The 13889-nt window shown below is 45.2% G+C and overlaps 2 protein-coding genes across 3 annotated transcripts; both read right to left on the bottom strand.

The window, feature by feature from the left end:
- LOC137803421 (alpha-synuclein-like) lies at window positions 1–6959 on the bottom strand. 2 transcript variants are annotated; one of them, XM_068601869.1, is made up of 6 exons: window positions 6708–6959; window positions 4899–4940; window positions 3719–3846; window positions 3222–3248; window positions 1146–1202; window positions 1–362 (listed from the first exon to the last, which is right to left on the bottom strand). In XM_068601869.1, the coding sequence occupies exons 1-5, from the start codon at window positions 6826–6828 to the stop codon at window positions 1146–1148; spliced, it is 375 nt and encodes a 124-aa protein (XP_068457970.1). In that variant the 5' UTR covers window positions 6829–6959; the 3' UTR covers window positions 1–362. The 2 variants fall into 2 exon arrangements, with proteins under 2 accessions (XP_068457970.1, XP_068457971.1); XM_068601870.1 differs by lacking the exon at window positions 3222–3248 and having other exon boundaries at window positions 6708–6956.
- Window positions 6960–9804: 2845 nt separating this feature from the next.
- Window positions 9805–10837, bottom strand: LOC137803401 (GTPase IMAP family member 7-like). Its single transcript, XM_068601835.1, has 2 exons — window positions 10819–10837; window positions 9805–10625 (listed from the first exon to the last, which is right to left on the bottom strand). Exons 1-2 carry the CDS (start codon window positions 10835–10837, stop codon window positions 9805–9807), a joined length of 840 nt encoding a protein of 279 aa, XP_068457936.1.
- Between the last annotated feature and the right edge of the window lie 3052 nt (window positions 10838–13889).

The following is a 13889-nucleotide window of genomic DNA, read 5'->3' as shown; positions in this document are numbered from 1 at the left end:
CAGTCAGATTTTTATTTCACTTGTGTTTGTAAAAATCTGTTAACGTCAGAAACACAGACTGAGTGTGTGTGTGTGTGTGTGTGTGTGTGTGTGTGTGTGTGTGTGTGTGTGTGTGTAGTATATTAGTTGTGTGTCAGTAAGGCAACATGCAGTCAAGGGGGCGTGGCCTGAGGGCGGGGTCAGCCTTGTGATTGACTGGAGGAGTGGGCGGGGCTTGTGGGACTCTGGGCCTTTTGGATGATGTCATTGCACACGGAGGTCAAAGGGTTGAGCGACAGTTTAAATGTAGCGGTTCCTCTGCTCTCGTCGCTCATTGGACGAGAAGAAACAGGAAGTGACAGCAGATCGGCGAGGACGAGACTCTGAGAGGGAAAGAAAAGCAAAAGAAAGGAATAAAGTAGAAAAACTAACAGTTCCATTTAGTGAATGAAACAGCTGTGACACACTGAATGGAATGGGCCCATTGCCTCGGCGACTCCTCTGGTTGTATAGAAGTCTATGCTTCATGTGTTAAAGCTGCATTCTCTCTCCTGGCCACCAGGGGTGACTCCTCTGGTTGTATAGAAGTCTATGCTTCATGTGTTAAAGCTGCATTCTCTCTCCTGGCCACCAGGGGTGACTCCTCTGGTTGTATAGAAGTCTATGCTTCATGTGTTAAAGCTGCATTCTCTCTCCTGACCACCAGGGGGCGACTCCTCTGGTTGTATAGAAGTCTATGCTTCATGTGTTAAAGCTGCATTCTCTCTCCTGGCCACCAGGGGTGACTCCTCTGGTTGTATAGAAGTCTATGCTTCATGTGTTAAAGCTGCATTCTCTCTCCTGACCACCAGGGGGCGACTCCTCTGGTTGTATAGAAGTCTATATAAGTGACTCTACTTCTCCCTTGATGTATTCCCTCAGTAAACATTGTAAACATGAGTTTATGTCTCAATCTCTAGTTTCTAGTCTTCTTCTATACAGCATGATGTTCATTTAGGACATTATGGTCTGTTAGAGTCAAACAGACCATAAAGAGGGGACGCTTTAGGGCGGGGCTACAAGATGATTGACAGGCCTCAACGTCGCTCCTCCTAAACCCACACATGGTCACTTCCTGTTCACCGGTTGCATGAAAACAAGATGGCGGCGGCCGGTAGTTTCCTCACCTACTGTGCCGCCTGGTCCGTTGGTTCTCCCCCAGCTTCTGTCTTCAGGATGGCGGCCTGCAGGTGAGACAGAGCAGAGGTCACATGACTGACACCAGGACCAACAGGGAGGAGTCACCTGTGTTTGTCTCCTCAGCGCTACGTACGACCTCCAGATTCAAGCAGCATCTGAGAGTTCTTTGTGCTCAGAGACGTGAGATGACAGAAACAGCCAGTTAGTCGATGTGAGGAACAGCAGATAGACGTGTTTCCTTGTTGCCCAGAGCTCAGGAACAACTCAACTCCTCATAATCATGTTGCTGAACATCATCAAAACTCAACTCCTTATAAACTGTTTAGTAAACAGAACAAAGATGGAAACCAGCGGTTCTTCCTCTGGCGGTAAAGAGCGGCATCGTCAGCGTAACGAGTAACCTCACAGCTCAAGGAACAACGTTTCCTTTCCTAACACCTTCCCTGTTTCCTTTCCTAACACCTTCCCGGCATCCTTCTCCTTCATGCTCAGCTAGTTTAAAACCTCTGAGAGGAAACACGTTGATATTAGCAGCAATAACTACTGATACCTAGTATCATAAGAAGTACTCTGTGCTGTATACTACTGATACTTGGTATCATAAGAAGTACTCTGTGCTCTATAGTACTGATACTTGGTATCATAAGAAGTACTCTGTGCTCTATAGTACTGATACTTGGTATCATAAGAAGTGCTCTGTGCTCTATAGTACTGATACTTGGTATCATAAGAAGTACTCTGTGCTCTATAGTACTGATACTTGGTATCACATGACATGGCTGACAGCTTGATAATCTCATAGTTAAACATTCTGTCACATTATATTTCATCCTATCAAACTATTCACAATGTTACTGACTGAATCTTGTTAGCATCGTGCTAGCTTCATGCTAACATATTAGTATTGATTGAATGCACAGCAGTGAGAAGTAAAGAGGACAAGACGGAGAGTACTACTTTCCATAAGGTAAAGTATCTGTAGTATTTATGTTGTATTGCTCTATGGATCCCTTGTGCATTCATGCGTTCATCACGCTAACGTTGTAGCTGTGACGAGCTCACTTTAAGGTAGGCAGGAAGTTCATCATGCTAACGTTGTAGCTGTGAAGAGCTCACTTTAAGGTAGGCAGGAAGTTCATCATGCTAACGTTGTAGCTGTGATGAGCTCACTTTAAGGTCTGCAGGAAGTTCATCATGCTAACATTGTAGCTGTGATGAGCTCACTTTAAGGTCTGCAGGAAGTTCATCATGCTAACGTTGTAGCTGTGATGAGCTCACTTTAAGGTCTGCAGGAAGTTCATCATGCTAACGTTGTAGCTGTGATGAGCTCACTTTAAGGTCTGCAGGAAGTTCATCATGCTAACATTGTAGCTGTGATGAGCTCACTTTAAGGTCTGCAGGAAGTTCATCACGCTAACGTTGTAGCTGTGATGAGCTCACTTTAAGGTCTGCAGGAAGTTCATCATGCTAACGTTGTAGCTGTGATGAGCTCACTTTAAGGTCTGCAGGAAGTTCATCATGCTAACATTGTAGCTGTGAAGAGCTCACTTTAAGGTCTGCAGGAAGTTCATCATGCTAACGTTGTAGCTGTGAAGAGCTCACTTTAAGGTCTGCAGGAAGTTCATCATGCTAACATTGTAGCTGTGAAGAGCTCACTTTAAGGTCTGCAGGAAGTCGCAGCTCTTCATAAAGAAGATGAAGCTCAGTGATAAGTTGAACGTTTCCTTTGAGATGAGATGAAGTGGAAAGTAGCAGGAAATGAAAATATGTAATTAAAGTACCAAAAATGACTGTCAACATATTTTTTACTTTTAACAATAGATTTTTTGTCTGATGATTTTCAGACATAATTCTACTTACTTCAATTACTGAAATGCTAATCTTTTGGCTCGATCAACACCAGTAAGTGTACCGGTGCTGCCGTTGAGCTTTTACAGTTTAAATAACAATTCAAATGTGATCATTGATCACAGCTGGAGTCCTCTGCCGTGAGATCAGTGGACATGATGAAGCAGTGAGTCATGCCATGCACTCAGTCACTCAACCCCCAGCCAATCAGGCACCTCCTCAGCCACTGGTCCCGCCTCTTCCTGCTCTCAGCCAACCACCAGAGATTCGTTCAGGACAGAAAAAGAAAGTTATCAACACAAATATTTAAAAATAAATAATTAATGTGTAATTTGATTGAGTCAAAAATAATCAATGTAAAACACTGATTTTGTACATTTTGTAAATTTATGATTTAAATTGTGACGACTTGAACCAACAAAGACTCTAAAACATGATGGTGGAGATGATTACTAACTTTAACAATGACGGCAACAGAATAAATTCATCTGAATGTATAGTTGAGATCTTACTGTCTCTATAATAATACACAAATTAACTATCTCTAAATGCCAAAACCATGTCCTGAACCTGGAAAGAAAATTATTTTTGTTTAAATATTTGAAGTAAAATAGAAATAAATAATGAAAAAAGCACATTTAAAAAATGTATAATTCCATTCAGTAGAGTTGCTGTAACCTCTGCTCCTGAGGGGTCACGTGACGTCACTCACCGCGCTCACGAAGCCGCTCGCCACCGCCGCGTTCTCCGCCCCCTCCACCGCCGCCTGGGCCACCTCGTTGGCCCCGGCGACCGCGGTGTCGGCCACCACGTTGGCCTGCTCGTTGGACTTCTGGGCGACTGGACGACAGGAAGCAGAGCGCCAACGTCACAGGACACGAGATATCACCAGGCACGTGACAAGTCACATGCCACAAGTCACATGCCACAAGTCACATGTCACAAGTCACATGTCACAAGTCACATGTCACATGCCACAAGTCACATGCCACAAGTCACATGCCACAAGTCACATGTCACAAGTCACATGCCACAAGTCACATGTCACAAGTCACATGTCACATGCCACAAGTCACATGCCACAAGTCACATGCCACAAGTCACATGTCACAAGTCACATGCCACAAGTCACATGCCACAAGTCACATGCCACAAATCACATGTCACAAGTCACATGCCACAAGTCACAAGTCACATGCCACAAGTCACATGCCACAAGTCACATGCCACAAGTCACATGTCACAAGTCACATGCCACAAGTCACATGCCACAAGTCACATGCCACAAATCACATGTCACATGCCACAAGTCACATGCCACAAGTCACATGTCACAAGTCACATGCCACAAGTCACATGCCACAAGTCACATGTCACAAGTCACATGCCACAAGTCACATGCCACAAGTCACATGTCACAAGTCACATGCCACAAGTCACTCGCCACAAGTCACATGCCACAAGTCACATGCCACAAGTCACAAGCCACAAGTCACATGTCACAAGTCACATGCCACAAGTCACATGCCACAAGTCACATGCCACAAGTCACATGCCACAAGTCACATGTCACAAGTCACATGCCACAAGTCACATGCCACAAGTCACTCGCCACAAGTCACATGTCACATGTCACTTGCCACAAGTCACAGGTCACATGCCACAGGTCACAGGTCACATGCCACATGTCACAGGTCACAGGTCACATGCCACAGGTCACAGGTCACAGGTCACAGGTCACAGGTCACATCTCACATGTCACAGGTCACATGCCACATGTCACATGTCACAGGTCACAGGTCACAGGTCACATGCCACAGGTCACATGTCACAGGTCACAGGTCACATGCCACAGGTCTTCCTCTGGGCTCGTGAGTGAGCAGTGAGCTCACCTGTGTTGACTCCGGTCACCACTCCCTCCATCGTCTTGTTTCCTGGAAGAGAGAGAGTCCATGTTCATAAGAGTCTAATAGAGACGGGTCATGGTTAAGTCGTCTTTTTCTATATTTATCTTTAAATATGACATCACATGCTCACCTGGGTGCGAGCATGTGATGTCATAAGTGTCAGCAAACAGGAACCTTTCCGTGGAGTTGCTCATGAACTCAGTGGACTGCAGCGCCGGCTTCATGCAGACGTTAAGGTCCACTGACATTTGTTTGTATGTAAAATAAGTCAACAGACGCGTTATGATGACATCATAACGTCAGTTTCAGCTCACAGACTGTGACGGCTTTCCTCTGAAGACTTCACTCCGTCATCGCCTGATACAACTCTGCTGAGTATTTTACTGTGTATTTTACTGAGTATTTTACAGTGTATTTTACAGTGTCTTTTACAGTGTATTTTACTGTGTATTTTACAGTGTATTTTACAGAGTATTTTACTGTGTATTTTACAGTGTATTTTACAGTGTATTTTACAGAGTATTTTACTGTGTATTTTACAGTGTATTCTATGGTGTATTTAACAGTGTGATATTAGTATGTTTACTCTAACAGAGTATTCCTACACTGTCGTACGAGTACTTTTATTAAGTAATCCTCATGGTGTGACTTCCTGTTTGTCCTCATGGTGGCGCTGTTGAAGCTCCGCCCCCAATGTTGCAAACACACAAGCTCCTTCCCTCCTCCTCTTGTTCCTTCTTTCTTTCTCTCCTCCTCTCTCCTCTCTCTTGTCCTCTCTCTCCTTCTTTGTCTCCTTCTCTCTCTCTTCCTCTCTCTCCTTCTCTCCCTCCTCCTCTCTCTCCACTCCTCCGTCATTCTTCCCTTCTTTCTGCTTTAAAGCACGATGTCACGATGAATCTCTCTCTCTTTTTGTAAAATTAATATTTTAAAGATTCTGTTTCCTGCCCTCCCTTCGTCCCTCCATCTCTCCCTCCATCCTCCCAGTTTTTTATGGAGCTGCACTCGTCCTCCGCCCATCCCTCCTTCATTTCCCACAAAGAAAGAGCGTATGGATCGCTCTAACTCTAAACGTCTATTCATTTACTGCAATCTCATGTCAAATTTCTTTCTCTCTCTCTCTCTCTCTCTCTCTCTCTCTCTCTCTTTTCTCCCTCTCTCTTCATCCCTCCCTTTATCTCTCCATCTTTCCATTCTTTTTCATCCCTCTTTAGCGCTGAAAATCTTTAAATTGGACGCAGTAGTCACCATGAATTGCAAATTTCAAGATTCAGCTCCTTGTCCTTCCTCCCTTTCTTATTCCCTCCCTTCCTCTCTTCCTCACTTCCAGCCTTTCTCCTTTCCTCTCTTCCTCCTTTCCTACATTCCTCTCTTCCACCCTTACTCCTTTCCTGCCTTCCTCACTTTACAAATCGCAGATATGATGAATTTAACTTTTCCTTTTCACCAGTTCACTGTCCTTCATCTCTCATCATCCCTTCATCTCTCATCATGCCTTCATCTCTCATCATGCCTTCATCTCTTCATCATGCCTTCATCTCTCCATCATCCCTTCATCTCTCCATCATGCCTTCATCTCTCCATCATCCCTTCATCTCTCATCATGCCTTCATCTCTCCATCATCCCTTCATCTCTCCATCATGCCTTCATCACTCAGCTTTTACATTTGAATTCTTCCGTCTAACTTTTACACTTTCAAAATATGTGAAGAGTGTGTTGTTGAATTTCACTTCCATCCCTCCATCCTTCCATCCCTCCATCCTTCTACCCCTCCCTTCATCCCTCCATCCTCTCACCAACATAGTAGACTCCCTCCTTGGTCTTGGTGGCGGCTTCCCCCACGCCGGCCTTCGTCTTCTCAGCGGCGGCCACGACGCCGTCCTTCGCCATGTTGAGTCCCTTCTTCAGAGCGTCCATCTTCTTCTTCTTCTTCTTCTTCTTCTTCTTCTTCTTCTTTCGTTCGTCCTTTGCTCCGTCTGCCTCGGTCGTCTCTTCTCGTCTGTCAGCAATCTGTTCTTCCTGCTAATGGACAAGAGAGGGAGGGAAGGAGGGAAGGAAGAAAGGGTGGAGGGAGGGGTGGAGAGAGGGCACGTGAAAGAGAGAGAGAGAGGGAGAGAGAGAGAGAGAGAGAGAGAGAGAGAGATATGGAAGTAACACGGGACTCTTGTGCAGGGCACGAGGAGAAACAAGTAGATGAGAAGAAGAAGAAGAAGAAGAAGAAGAAGAAGAAGAAGAAGAAGAAGAAGAAGAAGAAGAAGAGTATAAAGAATATCACAACATAATGCCAGTGTAATGTTCTACAAATATCAGGTAAAGTACTGGAAGAATATTGGAAAAATATCTGGGAAAAAAATCCCAAATATGTCAGGGAATTATTAATAACACACACACACACAAACACACACACACAATGTGTTTGACGGGTGAAGCTTGAACTATAAATACATCACTCTGAAGTTATCTTTGTGTTTCCTCCCGCCGTTAAAGACGGAGCAGAAGAAGAAGAGGTATTGCGTAAGATAGTGCAGGACAAACAGTGGAAGTCTTCGTTAGCTTGCTAGCCTGTTAGCTTCAGTCACAACGCTGTGATAGAATACTCAACAGGACAACAGACATAGTTCATAGTTTTAGTACAGGAAGTACACACTCCTCACAGTACTTTTCACTGCAGAACTTTTACTGTGTTAAAAGAACTTTTACTCAAGTGAAGGACGTGTAGCTAAATGCTAACAGCACCTAGCTGTAGCTGAACGCTAACGGCACCTAGCTGTAGCTGAAGGCTAACGGCACCTAGCTGTAGCTGAAGGCTAACGGCACCAAGCTGTAGCTGAACGCTAACAGCACCTAGCTGTAGCTGAAGGCTAACGGCACCTAGCTGTAGTTGAACGCTAACAGCACCTAGCTGTAGCTGAACGCTAACAGCAGCTGCTACGAGGAGATGATGACTCGCTGTTAATGCAGCTATGACCCAGCACAACACACACACTTCCTGACACACCCGTGGCTGCCCCCCCCCTCCCCCTCTCCCTCTCTGATTGGCTGACGGCCCGGCGCCGTTCTTTTTTTAGAACCCATTTCATTTCATTTATTTTTTTGCAGGCTGATGGGATGAGAGTGCTCTGCTTCATGCAGCACTGATCGATACTGACACACACACACACACACACACACACACACACACACACACACACACATATTGATGATGTGGGTCATTGATCCTTGTGAGGCGTCCGGTGGAAGTCTTTGATGTTTGTGTGTAGCAGGAAAAGAAGAAGATTAAAGATTTAGTTAAGAAACTCGTTACTGTGCAAGATGGCCACCGGCTGTTTAGAGGTCGAGTCCACAACTTAAAAAACACTTGAGATAGAAGGTAAGACATTGACCCTAAAGGTTAAGGTAAGACATTGACCCTAAAGGTTAAGGTAAGACATTGATCTTAAAGGTTAAGGTAAGACATTGATCTTAAAGGTTAAGGTAAGACATTGATCTTAAAGGTTAAGGTAAGGCATTGACCTTAAAGGTTAAGGTAAGACATTGACCTTAAAGGTTAAGGTAAGGCATTGACCTTAAAGGTTAAGGTAAGACATTGATTGACCTTAAATGTTAAGGTAAGACATTGACCTTAAAGGTTAAGGTAAGGCATTGACCACAAACGTTTACCATGTTTACCACAAACGTTTACCATGTTTACCACAAACGTTTACCATGTTTACCACAAACGTTTACCATGTTTACCACAAACGTTTACCATGTTTACCACAAATGTTTACCATGTTTACCACAAACGTTTACCATGTTTACCACAAAGCTGCTTTGCACTGTAGAAACAAACAACATGATGAACGAACATCTGACTCCAGAGAAAGTCGACCTGGTGAAGTTTACTGAGCGGCGAAACATTCATGACCCTGTTATGAAGACAGCTGATTACAGAGACGGGCATGTGAGAAGCTACCACACACACACACACACACACACACACACACACACACACACACACACACACACACACACACACACCACTAAAACAATGCTGCCATCAATTAGCAGGCAGGTGTTGGATTCCTCACTCAGGTGATGTGGAGCGGGATGTACAGCATGCATACAGAATACATAGTACACAAATACACAGAGTACATAGTACACACGTACACAGAGTACATAGTACACACAGAGTACATGAAACAGACATTCTCACTGTGTACACCTTGTGGGAACATACAGGTGGATCCTCGTTGGGCCTCCGGGAACAGAACTCATATTGTTGACGTGAGGAACTTGGAGCCTTCAGGTGATCAACCAAACACAGAACAGCTGTCACACTTCCTGAATATCAGGTTGGAACCAAACACAGGAAACAGAGACGAGGAGGCAGACGGTGGTGTCAACGGTTTAATGCAGAAAAGAACGCATAAGGACAGTCAGAGGACAGGCAGCGAGCAGAGGCAACGCCAGGAAACAAGCCAGGAACTCAAAACACAGCAAGCACAAAGACTAGACACTGATGATGATGATGATGACGATGATGATGATGATGATGATGATGATGATGATGATGATGACGATGATGACGAGGGACAGGAGACTCTCGTAAGATAGGGACCTCTTTCCTGGCACTCTGCGTGTTATGAAAGCCTCGTCTTCCCTAAATAAAACAATTTCATCTAAAAAACTAAAGCCAATCAGCTCTTTGATCAGGTGACAGCCAGACTTTCCCATCATGCATTGGGTCTTGCAGTCGGTGGAGAGCAAGTGGTCGTAGTGTCTAACGCTGGGTTATCTAAAGCAGCCTCATCACTACATGAAAAGAAGCACAAAGGAATCAACGTTATTCTCTTGTTAAGCAATGATTTGAATCTATGAAGTGGTCGTTCTGTTAAAAGCTTCAGCCGCTCAAAGGATCACGCAGCCTCGGCGGGGTCGGGGTGGGACGGTAATTTGTTTTTCAGCCCGAGCTCTTGCTTCAGCCTCATCTCTGAGTCTCTTATTTTGTCTTTCAATCTCCAACATCTTCCCTTCATATTTGGCCTTCAGCTCGTCCTCCTCTTTCTTCCTTTTGGCCTCAGACTCTTTCAGGATTCGTTCTTGCTCTTTTTTTACGTCTTCCTCTGCTTTCTGGTACATCTCTGTGGTGTAGTACGTCCCGCCGTTGCACTCCACCATCTTGTTTATCTTCTCCAGAAGATCAGTGACTTGGGACGGGCTGTTTGCTTCATTGTTGAAGACGTGGTAACGACCATGACACTTTTGAATGATGTCCTGCAGCTCTTTGCTCTTTGAAACAAACTCTTCAATGGTTTGTCTCTTCAGCCTGTCTCCGTAAGTGAACAACACCATTGTGTATGTTTCTGCTTCTTCACCGAACGTTTCTTGAATCATCTTCACGGTTTGTCTCTCCTCCTCGGTGAACCTGCCCAGCTGAACAATCACCAGGAAGGCATGAGGACCGGGAGCAGACAAACCGACGCACAAGCTGATCTCCTTCCAGACTTCTTCATTGGATAAACTGGTGTCAAACAGCCCGGGAGTGTCGATAACAGCCAACTCTTTACCTCCAACTTCTCCTCTTGCTTTCTTGCATTTAACTGTCACAGATGTTGCAGAGAGTTCGGACTCAAACGCTTCTCTGCCCAAGATGGTGTTTGCTGCTGAACTCTTTCCCGAGCCGGTCTTCCCGATCAGGACGATCCTCCACTCATCAGAACCTGCAGAACCTGCAGACAGAGAACACTGAGTATTGAACATGAGCCGGTGTGAGGAAACACAAATGTAAAACAAACTCTTTCTGGAGGTGAAGGAAGTTAAGTTAGGAGACAAATTTTACAAAGAGACTTTAAATAGTTGTTAGTCCCGATGAGAGAACGTGACGACTGAGGATCGGGCAGGAAGTCGGCCTGAACGGTCTACTGAGGATCACGCAGGCCATTTGAGTACCGCTTTTGTAAATTGGTCAGATTGAGGATAGTACAGAATGTTGGAGGATTGTAAAGCACTACTGAGGATCGGGCAGGACTTCAGAGGTCATTGGCCACTGAGAATCAGGTTGGCCATTTGACCACAGCCCACTTAAATTGGGCAGATTGAGGATCGTACAGGATGTCGGAGGGGACGGCTAAATGAAGATTGGAAAGGACATCGATGGGAAAGGCCTACTGAGGATTCAGTAGGACGTCTGCGGGCATCAGCGACTAAAAATCGGCCAAGATGTCGGAGTGGGACGTCCACTCTGACATCTTGATACTGACTCAATACTGACTCCTGAGGACCGTACAGGATGTCGGAAGGGATGGACTACTGAGGATCAGGTAGGATGTTGGAGGAGATGGACATCTGAGGATCAGATAGGATGTTGAAGGGGATGGACTACTGAGGATCAGGTAGGATGTTGAGGGGATGGACTACTGAGGATCAGGTAGGATGTTGGAGGAGATGGACATCTGAGGATCAGATAGGATGTTGAAGGGGATGGACTACTGAGGATCAGGTAGGATGTTGGAGGAGATGGACTACTGAGGGTTGGGTAGGATGTTGGAGGAGATGGACATCTGAGGATCAGATAGGATGTTGAAGGGGATGGACTACTGAGGATCAGGTAGGATGTTGGAGGAGATGGACTACTGAGGATCAGGTAGGATGTTGGGGGGATGGACTACTGAGGATCAGGTAGGATGTTGGGGGGATGGACTACTGAGGATCAGGTAGGATGTTGGGGGGATGGACTACTGAGGATCAGGTAGGATGTTGGAGGAGATGGACTACTGAGGATCAGGTAGGATGTTGGGGGGATGGACTACTGAGGATCAGGTAGGATGTTGGGGGGATGGACTACTGAGGATCAGGTAGGATGTTGGAGGAGATGGACTACTGAGGATCAGGTAGGATGTTGGAGGAGATGGACTACTGAGGATCAGGTAGGATGTTGGGGGGATGGACTACTGAGGATCAGGTAGGATGTTGGAGGAGATGGACTACTGAGGATCAGGTAGGATGTTGGAGGAGATGGACTACTGAGGATCAGGTAGGATGTTGGAGAAGATGGACTACTGAGGATCAGGTAGGATGCTGAAGGGGATGGACTACTGAGGATCAGGTAGGATGTTGGAGGAGATGGACAACTGAGGATCAGGTAGGATGTTGGAGGAGATGGACAACTGAGGATTGGGTAGAATGTACGTAGGCAATCCTCAATACATCAGTACATGTTAACTCAGTAGGCAAGAGCTTGAATGTAACGTATGTCATTTACATGTAAAAGTCACAAACTCGCCCCGTCAAAGAGGTAAGGGGGAACCCGACATGTTTCAGCCGGTATTCAAGTCCCACAGCGTCAACTACCGGCGCTGCGTCACAGCATCTGAGGCTGGACTTCGTCTTTCTTCTGAAATCCATATTTTCTGCTACGCTGACGCCGAATGTGCACACTACAACTTGAAACTCCAGGGTTGGGTTTTAGTCGAGCAGAAACAGACACCGTTGAAAACGATAATGCTCAATAACGTTCATTTCTTGACTTGGTCTTCTCGGTCTTTCCTTCATGACTCACACCTCTATCACACAATCACTTTCAGAAAGAAAACAAATAACCTGGAGTACCAGCGCTTTAATCAGCCCCTCTAGTGGTGCGTGGAGGTATTACGGGTGGGGTGCTGGGGAGACGCTCTTTTTAAAAAATATTTTTTTAATTTAATTTCTACAATCCTTTATTCATCCCACAGCGGGTGAATTATTCCCTGCGTTGTTCCCTCCTGAGTGATGAAGGAGCTCTATGACGCTCTGGGGCTTCAGGGTCTCATCAAGGACGACGTGGACTATGAGGACAGGTGAACCTGCTGGCTTCAGGACCAACTCTCTCCAGCAACAAGGTGACTTCACCCAACCGGACAAAGTACACAGACATAAAACGTTGTTACGCCCTTAACAGCTCACCGACTCTGATCGTGTTTTAGTGATCATGTGCTTATGAGTCATGTTCTTGTTCTCTGGTTTCTGTTGGAAATTACATTTTAACCTCAACGAGCCTGATTTACTAAGCAAAACTTTAAAATAAGCACAAGTGTGACGTTTTGTTTTTTATTTTCAAAAGAAAGTGAAATAAAACAGATAAACATGTTAGAAAAGGTTTTTCTTACCAGGTGAGCTGCAGGAGGCCATGTCTCTCAGCTGGGACCGATTCAGAGAGGACAAGAACCAGAACCAGGACAAGAACCAGAACCAGGACCAGAACCAGAACCAGCTTTAGGTTGCTGAACTGGGATGGCTGAAGATAAATAATGCCACAAACAGATGTCCCGATGAAAAGCTGGAACAAAAGCACAAAAACAAGATTTTAATATTTCGCCATCAAGTTCCTCGAGTCTCTTTTCTCCACTTCGTCCGTACGGGTTCTCCCTCCCGCAGAGGAACGTCCACAGAACCAGAACCCCGAGGCAGAAAGGATGAACGTGTCCGTCTCTTCTCTGTCTACGTGCACATGCATCTATTTCATTGGCGGCGTCCTGAATCGAACATACCATGAAATGCATGAAAGAGTCTTTTGTACAAGTAACAAATAAAAGAATAATGAAATAATGAACCTTTATTTTGAATTAATTGCCTACTTATTAATTTGTTTAGGTTGTGACAAATCTACTTGTTCTGGTCTTACGGCAGCAAATTAAAAAATATTACATGAATTAGAAGTAAATCCCCTTTAGTTCTACCTTCAGTCCTACCTTCAGTCCTACCTTCAGTTCTACCTTCAGTCCTACCTTCAGTCCTACCTTCAGTTCTACCTTCAGTTCTACCTTCAGTTCTACCTTCAGTCCTACCTTCAGTCTTACCTTCAGTTCTACCTTCAGTTCTACCTTCAGTCCTACCTTCAGTTCTACCTTCAGTCCTACCTTCAGTCCTACCTTCAGTTCTACCTTCAGTCCTACCTTCAGTCCTACCTTCAGTCCTACCTTCAGTTCTACCTTCAGTCCTACCTTCAGTCCTACCTT

This window comes from Clinocottus analis, unplaced genomic scaffold (assembly GCF_023055335.1).
Source record: "Clinocottus analis isolate CAN_PGR_092001 unplaced genomic scaffold, fCliAna1.0.p SCAF_55, whole genome shotgun sequence".
NCBI classification, from domain to species: domain Eukaryota; kingdom Metazoa; phylum Chordata; class Actinopteri; order Perciformes; family Cottidae; genus Clinocottus; species Clinocottus analis.
The sequence above is the reverse complement of the archived record's forward strand: the minus strand, read 5'-3'. Positions and strand labels throughout refer to the sequence as shown.